General features: G+C 44.0%; 1 protein-coding gene across 1 annotated transcript; it reads right to left on the bottom strand.

The window, feature by feature from the left end:
* Positions 1-12206: 12206 nt before the first annotated feature.
* Positions 12207-13934, bottom strand: LOC143926869 (olfactory receptor 6K3-like). Its single transcript, XM_077450910.1, has one exon. It carries the CDS (start codon positions 13890-13892, stop codon positions 12930-12932), a length of 963 nt encoding a protein of 320 aa, XP_077307036.1. The 5' UTR covers positions 13893-13934; the 3' UTR covers positions 12207-12929.
* Positions 13935-14407: the final 473 nt, after the last annotated feature.

Below are 14407 nucleotides of genomic sequence, written 5' to 3'. Positions count from 1 at the left end.
GTGCCAAAATACAGTGCTGGTGTAGCAATGAATATTAGTGATGGTAAACCCACGTGCTAGAACAAAATAATAAGGTGCTGGCTTCTCAACGTGCAATCACAGATATACACAAGAGAGTAAAAATGCATCAGACAAAAAAAATATATATATAGTTAAAAAATGTCCATAAATATTCCCATTCATAAAAAAATTCTAAGGTGCACGGTGTGGTGGTACTTTGAATCCAAAGAATAAAGTGCTTGTGCTTATACACAAAATTTGGTGTAAAAGTGTTGCAAATGGTGGATATCCTGTGCGGTCCTTTCGTGGTAATAATATGGATCTCCCCTTACCTTACTGCTGTAAGGTAACAGCATAGACTTGTATAACTTTGTGGTCCTTGGTGACCATCCCCTTTAAGGATCCCACTGAGGCAGCCCAGGTGGCGTTCCTATCCGGCCTATTCCCAGCATGTGTACGTCCCCTTTAAGGGTAGTTTTTTTAGGGTGTCCAGGAGGGAGGATCTCACCAATCTCACCAGTATACCATATATATAGGGATTTAAAGAGAGGGGGTATGCCCAGGGCTGTCTTTAATATTGGTTGGACCCTGGGCAAAACTTTTCTTGGGCCCCCCTCCCCATGCAGTTTCACTCTCCACCTGCTCTGAGACATACAATAAATAGCAGCTAGACACAAATCCAGTTTACTGAATCAGATCAAGCAGCTATTGCGATTGGTTGCCAGAGGTTACAGTGTATCATTACCACTCACTGACTGGTTGCTAGAGGTTACACCACACATTACGGCTCACTGATTAGTTACTAGAGGTTACAGCACATGATTTCTGCTTGTTGATTGGTTGCTAGAGATTACTGTGTATATGACCTCAGGGAGGCATAATATACATATCAATGCCGCTGGTCGCCGCTATTTACATATGAATGCCGATAATTTACATGTAAACACAGGGTCACCTGTACACAACAATAGGGCAGAGCTAGACAGCATTAGTAACAGCACTTCACACTGAGATATCGGGACACAGCACAGGACTAAAACTTCAAGGGAAGAGGGGATTTAAACCAGGATAGTTGCCAAGTATGAGGCAGCTGCTTTGGGCCCCACAACAATGAGAGGGCCCAGGGCAGCTGCCCCTTTTGCCCTGCCTTAAAAACGGCCCTGGGTATGCCCCATAGTGTAGTATTTTAACAGCATTTATTGTATTAAAAATAAAGACAGGTACTCACATAAACAAAAGGAAAACAGAGCAATGTACAAACGAGCGGCGAGCTCGATTGGCGTCACTTCCGGTGGCAGATAGTCCCGACGCGTATTCGTCACGAATCACGTGACTCAATCCCCAGCACTTTATTCTTTGGATTCAAAGTACCACCACACCGTGCACCTTAGAATTTTTTTATGAATGGGAATATTTATGGACATTTTTTAACTATATATATATATTGTCTGATGCATTTTTACTCTGAGTGTATATCTGTGATTGCACGTTGAGACGCCAGCACCTTATTTTGTTCTAGCACGTGGGTTTACCATCAATAATATTCATTGCTACACCTGCACTGTATTTTGCCACACATTACGTATACGGAAACGTATATTTTTCATTTATGTTATTTATGCTGATCCTGGTTTAAAAAGCACTTTATTGCACATCAGATGATTGGCACCATGTTTGAATTGTAAATATCCACCTGCACTATTATATTATCTAAAATATTTCTGTTTACTACTATTGGAGCTATTGCTACTAGCTACCTCATTCTTTGTAGTGTGATCTGATCTTAGCGCACCACTATCTCCATATCTTTTATATATATATATATATATATATATATATATATATATATATATATATATATATATATATATATATATATATATATATATATATATATATATATATATATATATATATATATATACCTGCACTGACTGAATATAGAGTAAACACTGAATATAAAGTCTATGCTAAATTCAGAGTGTATATATGTAAGCAGCCATATATAGTGTGGATTGTTGACTTAGTTCCCCTGAGCCTACCTTTGGCCAATTATGGCTCTCTCACCTGAGTGCGCTGTGATTGGTCAAAGCATGCAGGTCAGGTGCATGCTTTGGCCAATCATCATACAGCAATGCACTGCGATCTCTGCGCTCAAATTTTCCGCGAACAGCCCTCCTATGTTCGGTTAACTTTAGAGCAACCAAACACCCGATGTTCGAGTCAAACCTAACCGTGGGCTCATCCATAGCTACAATTTTTGGTTTTATATACAGCCCATTTTAAATGAATGCAATGCACATTAAACATGTTTATCCTGCTTATTTTTTACTGTACAACAAAGCAAACAGAAGAAAAACATGGGAGTTAATTAAGCACATCATTGGTGTCAGTGGCATTATTAATAACCCCCAGCATTAGTGTCAGTTGCCATAAAAAAAACCCTCAAAATTTGCTGTCGGTAATAGTAGTAACCCCTGCATTGCTGTCAGTGGTTGCATCGAACCCCCCTGCCATTGGTGTCAGTGGACACAATGATAACCCCCAGCATTGGTGACAGTTGCAGTAATAATAACCCTCAGCATTGATGTCAGTAATAGTAACCCCCCTTCATTGATGTCAATGGATGTAATAATAACGGTCTGCATTGGTATCAGTGGATGCGCTAATAACCTTCAGCATTGGTACAAGTGAAAGTAATAACAGTCCACATCATTGGTGTCAGTATTAGAAAGTAACTCCCTACATAGATGTCAGTGGACATATTGATAACCCCCAGTACTAGTGTCAGTGGATACACTAATAACCTGTGTTGCCAACCCCCCGATGACTTATTTACTGACAAAACATGAAACTGACAAAATGAAATATGACAGAAACTTCTATTAAAAACGAAAAATCACTATTTAAAGGTTCAATTCACCATTAGGGAACAAATAATAGATGCACACATCTGTGCAGGAAAAAAAAATGTGCATTTATTCATTTTTCCACAGTAGCCTACACTCATCATCCGTGGTTCATGGCTGCAATGTCAGGCTCCTGCAGACACTTCCTCAAGCTTTTCAGGTAGAAAGCTAGTGGAAGCATCAAAGGACTACGAGAGTGCTGATCAACAAATAAAATATTCCCAAAGGTGAATTTAGCCTTCAAACAATATATAAATATTAACAATACTCATGATAAGTAATCTGCCTGGATTTACAATTTAAAAGTCAAAACAGTGTAACAAAGTGTGAGCAAGAAAAGGGTTATGAAAGACATAGGGTACACAGGGAAAGAAGAGAAAAATAAATTCTGGCTATTAAGTAATTATGTGCGCCATGGCGAACAATGGTCATGGCCAGTGGGAGGATTTTAAAGGGGGATTGAACAGACTCTGCGCCTGCTATGTACATTGCACACATATGCTAATACTAATTACTGCACCACAACTGACAACTTTACAGACACAGATAAACCTCAGGACAAAGTCACTTTTTAACATAAAAAATGTGCATTATATTTATTTTTAAGAATACAAACATTATATTTTTGTCTTGCTGAGCCTATCTTACAGAAGAACTTCATTAAAACCGGGAACTGTTCAGACAACAAACACCTTGGTCGGGTCTATTTACAGCACAATATATAAAGTTCAGCAGTCAGGATAAGCACCACATTCACATCAGTCATCCCTACATCATAGTCCCCAGCATTCCCCATATAAATCAGAATACCCCTTACATCCATGATCCTAGCTTGCCACCATACACCAGAGCTCCCGCTACATCCTCCAGAGTGCCCCCTTATATTAGTGCCTCCAGAGTGCCCCCTTACACCCTCCAGAGTGCATCCTTAGTATCTCCAGAGTGCCTTAGTAGTAATAAGGAGAAACTTTGGAGGATGTAAAGGGGTACCCTGATGGTACTAACTTATCACTTGGGAGGACCCGGTAAAGGCAGCAGAGGGAAGGAAAGACTTCCTACCGCCTCCTGTAAAAATTATACAGCTGCTCTATAGCCACTAGGATTACTTTTACAGCAAAAGGGAATCTCTTGCTGTAAAAATTTGAACAGAGATGACTGATATATCACCCTTCCCATCCAGTGATGTACCGATACATCGCTGGACAGGAAGTGGCTAAAGACCGGAGTTGCTTCGCATTCAGGAGTGAAAGAGGGGTTACGTAATATAGATAGTAAAGATAGACATGGAGAGAGTAGGCCCCCAGTACTTAAAATAACCCCAGATCCACAAAGAGTGCTGTGTGATAGGATTAGATAGATTGCTTCTGGCGGAGGGACATAAGTCACAGAAGGTCATGTATAAACATTGGTGCACAATCCACTGCTTCCAATTTAACCCAAAGTGGTCTTTCATTTTTAGCATGGTATTTTGTTATCTGAGCAAGCTGTGCCGCTAGGTGGTATCTCAAGAAGTTCGGGACACCCAACCCCCTCCTAACTCTAAAAGACTATTTTTTTTAAAAGAAAAAAGTGATCAACACACAATTAAAAAATGATATACACCCAAAATAATTGCCAACATCCTGAATTGTAATTGTACCAAGTATAGGGATTTGTTGCTGCTTTTTGCACATTTAATTTTTAGTGAATCATACCTAATGCCTGTGAACTCCCAGTAGACTGAATGACTTTCTTTGATCTTGTAATGAGCAGCGGTGTGCTCACTATAAGGTGTAGGAAGGGTCTGTACTGTGTACTGTACCTGCACCCTGGAGGTCTGCGGCAGAGTCTAGAGTAGTCATTGTGTTCTCAATATATAGGATTACATTGGAGCATTGTAGCTGATGAACCTGAGTCACATTTAATTCCCCAAGGCTGGAAAATCCCTCAAGCAGATGGCAGGATATTATTCCATAGTTCACAAAGAAGTCTATACAAACTGCACATACTTTAGTGCGCATATAATAAAGTATAGCCAACATCCAATTTAATGAATGAAAACCCAGGAGACATTGTGAGATGATGAAGAACTCATGTATGCCCATCCGACTGTTTACTAATGCCTATGGCAAGTTTAAAGTGGACCTCTATAGGGTTAATCCACTCTCTGCTGCTCTCCAAGTGACTTTGGCTGTTAGAACATCTGGACTCATCACTCACTGTCCTGCTTGGGCCACCATTAATCAGCAGTGGTGGTGCACACTGGACAGCTATCTGCACTCTCTGGGCTCCCTCATGGCAAAAAGGAAGCTGTGTCCTCTACAGCCTCATGCAGTTTTTTCCCCTCCTCTTGGCAATCTGTAAAGAAAGAAATGCCCTAAGGGGGTTTGCATGGTTGGAGGTGTATTTTAAAGGGTGAAAACAAAAGTACCAGAGTATATAAAATTTAATTTTTTTATTACAGCATTACATTATACAAGTTAAAGTATTAAATATTCCTAAAAAACATAGGATAAAACAAATTACAAATGCACTTGCTTTTTTTTTTTCCTAACAGTCTCATACATAGCCGAATGGAGGGACTCCTGCTTAACACTAGGCAGGCCAGAACTTTTATGGCCTTGGCTAGGGATGAGCTTCGTGTTCGAGTCGAACATACGTTCAACTCGAACATCGGCTGTTCGCCCGTTCGGCGAATACCGAACGTTTTGGGCCGTTCGCTCCAAATTCGTGTGGCGCTCACGGCCCACAATGCACTGTGCCATCGCAGTGCATTGCTGGCTCATGATTGGCCAAGCATTCACTGTGACCCCGCATGCTTGGCCAATCACAGCGCCGGCAGCGAGGAGAGCCATGATTGGCCACAGGCAGGATGCCTGTGGCCAATCATAGCTCAGGCTGTGTAGTACACGCTCCACACTATATAAGGCCGCCAGCGCGGCGGCCTTGTGTAGTGTGTTGGCGTCTGTAGGAGTTAGTGGGTGTTCTGTGTACGTTCAACACAGTATACACCGTTCGTTATCGTCCGATTTTGCATTCTTGCTCTTCTGCAGTGGTTGTTGTCTGTGTGCCCTGACCGCAGTATACACCGCTATATTTACCTATATAGCTAGCTATATTGCTCTTTTTAAAAAGAGCTTGCAGTCAGTTGTAGGAGATTGTGCGTGCTGTCTGCGTGCCCTGACCGCAGTATACACCGCTATAGCCACCTATATAGCAAGCTATCTTGCTCTTTTTAAATCGAGCTTGCAGTCAGTTGTAGGAGATTGTGCATGCTGTCTGCGTGTCCTGACCGCAGTATACACCGTTATATCCACCTATATAGCTAGCTATATTACTCTTTTTAAAAAGAGCTTGCAGTCAGTTGTAGGAGATTGTGCGTGCTGTCTGCGTGCCCTGACTACAGTATACACCGTTATATCCACCTACATAGCTAGCTATATTGCCATCTGCAGGAGCTAGTGGGTGTTGTGTGTGCCTCCAGCGCAATATACACTACCCAATTGCTGGTTTTCCCATCTCCCTTCAGGCCATTGCCATGTCTGGAAGGCCAACAAGGAGAGGCAGACAGGCGCAAGCCAATAAACAAGGGCAAGGAGGCTCTGTGTCTAGAGACAACAGCGCTGGTCATGGATGCGGTGCATCGTCATCATCAGCACGTGGCCATAGGACACGCTTGTCCTTCCTTTCGGCAGCTAGACATGTTGAGCCGCAACAAGGCGAAGACTTGGTAGAGTGGATGACCAAGCCCTCTTCATCCTCCTCATCCTCTCTCACTCAGGCTCAGGGTTCTAGCAAAGCAGCTGCCAACGCATCGTCTTCCCTCGTCTCAATGTCATCATCGGTGACTCCTTCCCTAGACCCACCACGTCCTCCTGAGGAGTCTCCTGAACTCTGTGAGCACAGTGTTGGGTACATGCTCCAGGAGGATGCCCAGTGTTTTGTAGGCTCTGATGATGATACTCAGCTAGAGGAAGGCAGTAGCATGAGCGCAGAGAGAGGGGATGCTGAAGAAGGACAGCAATCTGGCAGTCATGTTCCACAAGCTGCAGCATACTGCCAGGTTTGCTCCAGCGATGAAGAGGGAGGGGATGATGAGGGCACTGACTCCACGTGGGTGCCTGGTAGGAGAGAGGAGGAGGAGGAGGCACATTTCCAACGAGGCAGGATGCCCTCCGGGGGCCAGCTTAGGGGCAGCAAACCGACTAAATCACACCGCAGAGCTCCGCCTGTGCAGGGCGCTGCCTCTGCACGTTATTTAAAAGTTCTTTGGTGTGGGCCTTTATTGAAAGGAGTGCATCAGATCGCACCGCTGCTATTTGCAACATATGTCTCAAGCGTATCTCGCGTGGCCAAAACATCAGCCGCTTGGGCACCACATGCTTGACCAGACATATGTTGACCTGCCATGCAGCTTGTTGGCAAGCATACCTCAAAGACCCACACCAAAGAACAAAGCAGACCTCTCCTTGCTCATCAGCTGGGATCTCCAACCCCACTAGACCTTCAGTCCTCTCTGAAACCTTCTCTGAGAGGAATGAAGGTGTAGAATTAGGTGTATCACAGCCAAGTGCTTCCGGGCACTCTGCTAGCAGTACACCCACTTCCGATTATAGCAGGCAAATGTCCCTGCCCCAGCTGCTGGACCGCCGAAAGAAGTTCACTCCCAGCCATCCACATGCCCAGCGGTTGAATGCTAGCTTGGCTAAATTGCTAGGACTTCAACTGCTGCCTTTTCAGTTGGTAGACTCGGCCCCCTTCCGTGAGTTTGTACAATGTGCGGTTCCTCAGTGGCAGGTCCCCAAACGCCACTTTTTCTCAGGGAAGGTGATTGCGGCTCTCTACCGACATGTGAAAGGCAATGTCCTTGGCTCACTGGACAGGGCAGTCAGCGGTAAGGTGCATATTACCGCTGACTCATGGTCCAGCAGGCATGGACAGGGACGTTACCTGTCTTTTACGGCCCATTGGGTCACTTTTCTGGCAGCTGGGAAGGATGCAGGACAAGGTGCAGTAGTGTTGGAGGTTGTTCCGCCACTAAGCCTCCAAAATGCTACTATTGGTTGTGACACACCTCTCTCCTCCACCCCCTTCTCTTCTTCTTCCTCCATGGCAACTTCCAGTGCTCTGTCCTCAGAAACAGAGTTGCTCCGTAGGCATTCAATGGGCTACACAAGTACGCAGGCAAAAAGATGCCATGCCATGCTTGCGCTGGTTTGTTTGGGGGACAGGAGCCACACTGGGGCAGATATTTTGTCAGCTCTGCAGAGGCAGGCCAAGAGGTGGTTGACTTCACACCAGCTTAAGCCAGGAATGGTGGTTTGTGACAATGGCACCAACCTCCTCTCCGCCCTCCGACAGGGACAACTGCCCTGCGTGGCTCACGTCCTTAACCTGGTGGTGCAGTGGTTCTTAGGCAGGTACCCAGGCTTACAGGATGTCCTGAAGCAGGCCAGGAAAGTCTGTATGCATTTCCGCCGATCATTTAATGCCAGTGCTCAGCTGGCCCAGCTCCAAAAGGAGTTGAACCTGCCCAAGAACCGCCTTATATGTGACATGCCCACCAGGTGAATTCAACGTTGGCCATGCTGCAGCGGCTGCACACACAGCAGAGGGCCATCAATGAGTACCTGTGCGACTATGGCACCAGGACAGGATCAGGGGAGCTTGGTTTTTTCTCACCACGCCAGTGGGGCATGATCAGGAATGCATGCACTGTCCTGTCACCATTTGAGGAGGCCACAAAGATGGTGAGCAGTGACAGTGCATGCATCAATGACACTGTACCTCTTGTCCACCTGTTGGAGCATACACTGTGTGGAATAATGGACAGGGCACTTGAGGCAGAACAGAGGCAGGAAGAGGAGGACTTCCTTGCCTCTCAAGGCCCCCTTTATCCAGACAGTGTTGCTGCTGTCTCACCCATCACACAGGAAGAGGACGAGGAGAAGGAGGAGGAGATTCAGCATCAGCAGTCTTGTAGGGATGATTTACAGTCCCAAGAAACCCGGTGGACTTGTACGTGGCTGGGAGGAGGTAGCTGCGGATCATGTTATCCTTAGTGACCCAGAGGACTCCGGACCGAATGCCTCAGCTAACCTACGCTGCATGGCCTCCCTGATCCTGCAAAGCCTACGGAAGGATCCTCGTATTCTTCGGATCATGGAGAGGGACCATTACAGGCTGGTCACTCTCCTTGATCCACGGTACAAGGGTAAGGTTGCGGACCTTATCTTGCCTTCGCAGAGGGAGCAGAGGATGAGACATCTCCGGGAGGCTTGCAGAAAGGTCTGTGCAACACGTTCCCAGAGACTGGGAGGTTACAAACTCCTGGTCCTGGACAATGTTTTGCTGAGGCTTCGGTCAGTCACAGAAGGAGCGTTGGAGAAGGTGGCCTTCTAAACCGATGCGTTCAGAAAATTTTTTAGTCCACAGCCCCAAGGTATGATCGGTTCCAGCAACCATCGCCAGCGTCTGATTTACATGGTGCAGGAATACCTAGGAGCAAGGTCAGACTTGGACACCTTTCCCACCGAAAATCCTCTGGCTTACTGGGTCTTGAGGATGGATCACTGGCCAGAGCTTGCACAGTATGCAATTAAGCTACTGGCCTGTCTCCTACATCCAGCGTTCTTTTGAAACGCACCTTCAGTGCTGCTGGTGGCTTTGTAACCTATCACATGGTGCACCTGTCCACCGACTCAGTTGATCGACTGACCTTCATAAAGATGAATCAGTCTTGGATCACCACCAGCTACCAAGCACCTGAACATGATGTAACTGAATAATTTTTTGGGAAATGTCACATCCCTTCAAGACTGCCTATGCTGATACTGAGTGACTGTCCTGTTATGTTGACTGACTATCCTCTTCCTCCTCAATGTTCCTTCTGATATCTTGGAAAAACATTTTTGGTTCTGGGTGATGCCACCAGCCCAATTTTTCAGCCCCTGTTTAACAGGGGCGTGTAATTAAAATTTTTAATGCAATGCTTTGCAGCAGGGCTCATTCCTGCACTTCAACTAGAGTATATGGTAGAGGTTGCAGTGTATAGGTCCAATTTTTCAGCCCCTGTTTAACAGGGGCATGTAATACAATTTTTGATGCAATGCTTTGCAGCAGGGCTCATTCCTGCACTCCAACTAGAGTATATGGTAGAGATTGCAGTGTATAGTCCCAATTTTTCAGCCCCTGTTTAACAGGGGCATGTAATACAATTTTTGATGCAATGCTTTGCAGCAGGGCTCATTCCTGCACTCCAACTAGAGTATCTGGGAGAGGTTGCAGTGTTGTGGCACCAGCAAGCAGTGCCACCAGCCCAATTTTTCAGCCCCTGTTTAACAGGGGCATGTAATTACAATTCTTGATATAATATTTCACAGCAGGGCCCGTTCCTGTGCCCACCGAGAGTAACTGTGAGGACTTATAGTGTTGTGGCACCAGCACCACCACCACAGGCTCAATTTTTCTACCACTGTTCAACAATGGCATGTAATTACAATTCTTGATATAATCGTTCACAGCAGGGCACTCCAGCACCACCAAGAGTCACTTTGAGGGCTTACAGTGTTGTGGCAAAACCAATGCCTTAGGCCCTCATTTCTGCAGAGCATATAGGGCAGGCCCCTACTTTCAAGCATCCAACTTACAAACGTCTCCTACTTGCAAACAGAAGGAGACAACAGGAAGTGTGATGAAAAAGACGGATGGCAAGAAAAAAATATACAGTGGTGATAACCCTTCCCTATGTTTTCCAAAAATCTTAAAAATTTATTTTTTGACTGGAGCTACGCTACAAAATGTACCAGTTCAAAATTACAAACCTACACAGCTCCTGTCTTGTTTGCACCGCATGTATACTGCTGTTCTGAGTATATAGGGCCTGGGGGCCCCACGCCTTTCCTTTTTTTAATATGGGTACTGGGTTCCCTTTAATATCCGTACAAGACCCAAAGGGGCTGGTAATGGGCAGGGGGGCTATTCATGACATTTTTCTCAATGATTTTCATCCATATTGCCGGAACCAGATATTACATTAAAACCGCAAGCAGTTTTAAATTACTTTTTTTACGTTAAATGTTATTTTGTGCCGGGACTGTTCTAAACACGGGAAACGTGCCACTTCACAAGCATACTATAAACACTCCCCAAGCACTTTATTTAAAGGAATATTTCACTTTTTTTTTTCACTTTAATCGTCATTAAAATCAGTGCTCCCGAAAAAAGGGCCGTTTTAAAAAAAAAAATTGGCATTGACCCTTTTCCCCTGTGGCAGGAGCCAGGTCCCCAAACCCTTTTTAGGACAATATCTTGCATATTAGCCATTAAAATTAGCACTTTTTATTTCGAACGTTCGAGTCCCATAGACTTCAAAGGGGTTCTAAAGTTCGCACAAATTTTCGGTCCGTTCGAAAGTACTGGTGTGAACCGAACCGGGGGGTGTTCGGCTCATCCCTATTCATGGGCAGTGCATCACCAGGCCTCCATGGCTCAGATCTACAAAGCTGCAACTTGGTCTTCAGTCCCTACACTCTTGTGCGTTGACGGACTAGGTTTTTTGTGATCTGTGTCTCCCTCCCCTCAAATTTTGGCATTGCTCTGGGACATCCCACTAAGTAATTATCAAAGGCGCTGTGTCCCGTGATGTATGAACAAGGAAATAGGATTTTTTAAAAATGGCTTACCTGTGAAATCCTTTTCTTGGGAATACATCACAGGACACAGAGCTCCTGCCCCTCTTCGGGATTATACGTTAGGATACTTATTGCTTTGCTGCAAAATTGAGGTACTCTGCATATGGGAGGGGTTATATAGGGGAGGAACTTGCCTGGCAATTAGGGTTGCCAGTGTCCAATCACCTGATAGTGACTATCTAACCCACTAAGTAATTATCAAAGGCTCTGTGTCCCGTGATGTATTATTCCCAAGAAAAGGATTTTACAGTTAAACTGTTTTAAAAAAATCCTATTTTCCCATTTTATCCAGAACCGTGCAGCTCTAGTGGGTATGACATTGCAGTGAGTAATAAAAGCTGTTTCTCACTACAGTGACAAGATAAAAGAAAATAATGCTGGGACAAGATCTAAAGGTCAAGAAAAAGGTTTGGCAATAAATATCGGTCCATCCTGTGAAAACCCTTACATTTGCATCATCATATCAGGGGAACTAACAACTGCTGCAAACATTGATTGTTCTGTTTCAAATGCTGTTGTATGCATTTACATACCTCCTTAGACCCAGTCTGTCCAGACAATATGGTCACCTGCTGACTTGGTACCATCCTCAGGCAGCTTAACTCTTCAATAAGAGACACAAATCGAATTTCACACAATTTTTATTCAGATAATTGCAATACAGAAGATGTTTTTCCAGTCTTATGTAATAAGAAAAGTACTTTCCTAAAGCCTTTTCATTCAACCCAGCGGACTTGCAAAACAGGGGTGCTCATGAGGAGCTTGCTGTACTAAATATCCAATGTTAGTACAGTGATCTCTGAGTTATTGTGTTCTGACAGGAGGGCTGCCCCTCTGCCAGAACACACTGGTGATCACTTAAAGCCATTGACAGCTAGCGCTGATTGGATGCCTATGGGATGCTGGTTTCGACAGAAGCCAGCTGTTCAGCTGGCTTCTGTTGGATATGCTGATGTACACACGGGTTGAATGTCAGTCAGTTTCTGTTGAACTGGCTGATACTAGACAATATTTGGCCCATGTGTACCAGGTTTAAACATTCATTTGCGAAGAACTAACACTGACTGAGGGAACATAAAAGAAAAAGGGAAGGTCTAGCTAAATAGAAGGGGAGGACAGAAGATGAAACCAAATCACATAAGTGAACAAGTTGTAATGGGCCAAAACCGACCCCTAGATGTCAGCATACATCAAACAAAGGCAACCCAATACAGTTCAATACAACACAGAAAAAATACATATAAGTGCGACGGAAAATTAATAAAGTGTGGAAACCATACATGGTTCCTTAGCATGTTTGAGATCTTTGTTGTTTCTCTTGTTTATCACTTATGTCAAATATGGATGATCAATGAGTATGAATTTGTGTCCACTTTCCTCCTAAAATTACATTCCACAAATAATGGCTGAGTTTTATTTTTAGGGCATGGGTCCGTATTCCATAGATCAGAGGATTAAAGATGGGTGGGATCACCAACGGTGTGAAAGAGAGGAGCACATGAACAGTTAGGGGGAGAGTAATATTCCCCAGTCTGTATTTAAGCACAACAAATAAAACTCCAATTAAGAATATTGAGAAGTTGAGCAAATGGGTCACAACAGTGTGGACAGCCTTCTGACGTGACTCCTTGGAGAGGTTCATGCAGACAAAGTATATTCTTAAATAGGAAAAAGCAGTGACCAAAATGGTGGTGACAAAGTAGATGGTAAATACGGTGGCTGAAATTGCACTGCTATTGGATGAATCTACGCAGGCCAGCACAACGAGGGACATATTATCACAAAAAATATTTTTTATTTTATCCCCACATAAAGGAAGTGCTGCTGTCAGAAATAGGAGAAAGAGGAGGATGAGGAAGGTTATGCCCCAACACCCAGAGATTATCTTCACAACCTTCTCGTTTGTCAATAACATGATGTACTGCAGAGGTTGGCATATGGCCAAGTAACGGTCGTAGGCCATAATGGTAAAAGTGTTCATTTCAAAAACGGCAAAAGTAGAAATGCAGACATTTTGAATAAGACACTCAGTGCGAGAGATCTTCTTTGAGGAGGTGATCAAGTCAATCATCAATTTTGGAAAAAATGAGGAGCTGCCAAAGATCCCATTGAAGAGCAAACTGGCTATGAGAATGTACATGGGTTCGTGGAGGCTTCTCTCCTTCAAAATGGCATATATGATTACACTACTTACTGTCAAAATATATGAGTAGACCATTGTAGAAAGATAGAAGTAGAGGTATTTTTGCTTCTCCAGCTCCATCAGCCCCAGGAGGATGAAGCTGGTGCTGGTGTTGGATGCAGTGTCCATTTTTCTTTTTTCAATTCAAACTCGAGTTTCATCTAAGATCAGTTGCATGATCCTGAATAATTAAATAACAAAGAAAACAACGTTTAGATTGTTACTTCTGAAATATACATATATGCTTCCAAAATACTGTCTGCTGCTATAATTTTTGGGGAATTTCCAAAAGTCAATTAAATTGTGGTAGTTGGTTCACTGCCTAGTAAATTGGTGGTGGTGGGATATTGTGTAAAATATTAGAAACTTTCGTTTCATCTCCCTGTTTAAATTGAAGAAAGTGAATAGATAGAGCTGGACCCGTAGGTTTATTTTACTGACATTGTTATCTTAAGGTATTGATGTTGGTGTAAATGATCTGGTTCCTTGGCAGGCAATTTCTATACCCCAGAGGAGCTCCAGAGTCTCCTTGGCTTGTAGTGTAATGTAGGAAGGGTTGAATTTAAAGCGCCACACCAGAGATCCAGATACAACATTGTTCCATTATATGTCAGGGTTACAATTCAAGAAGTTTCCAATGCGTT

Source organism: Lithobates pipiens, unplaced genomic scaffold, assembly GCF_037356315.1.
Source record: "Lithobates pipiens isolate NorthernLeopardFrog02 unplaced genomic scaffold, aLitPip1_a1.2 Scaffold_23, whole genome shotgun sequence".
Classification (NCBI taxonomy): Eukaryota; Metazoa; Chordata; class Amphibia; order Anura; family Ranidae; genus Lithobates; species Lithobates pipiens.
Note: the sequence above shows the minus strand (reverse complement) of the source record. Positions and strands in the feature narration are given on the sequence as shown.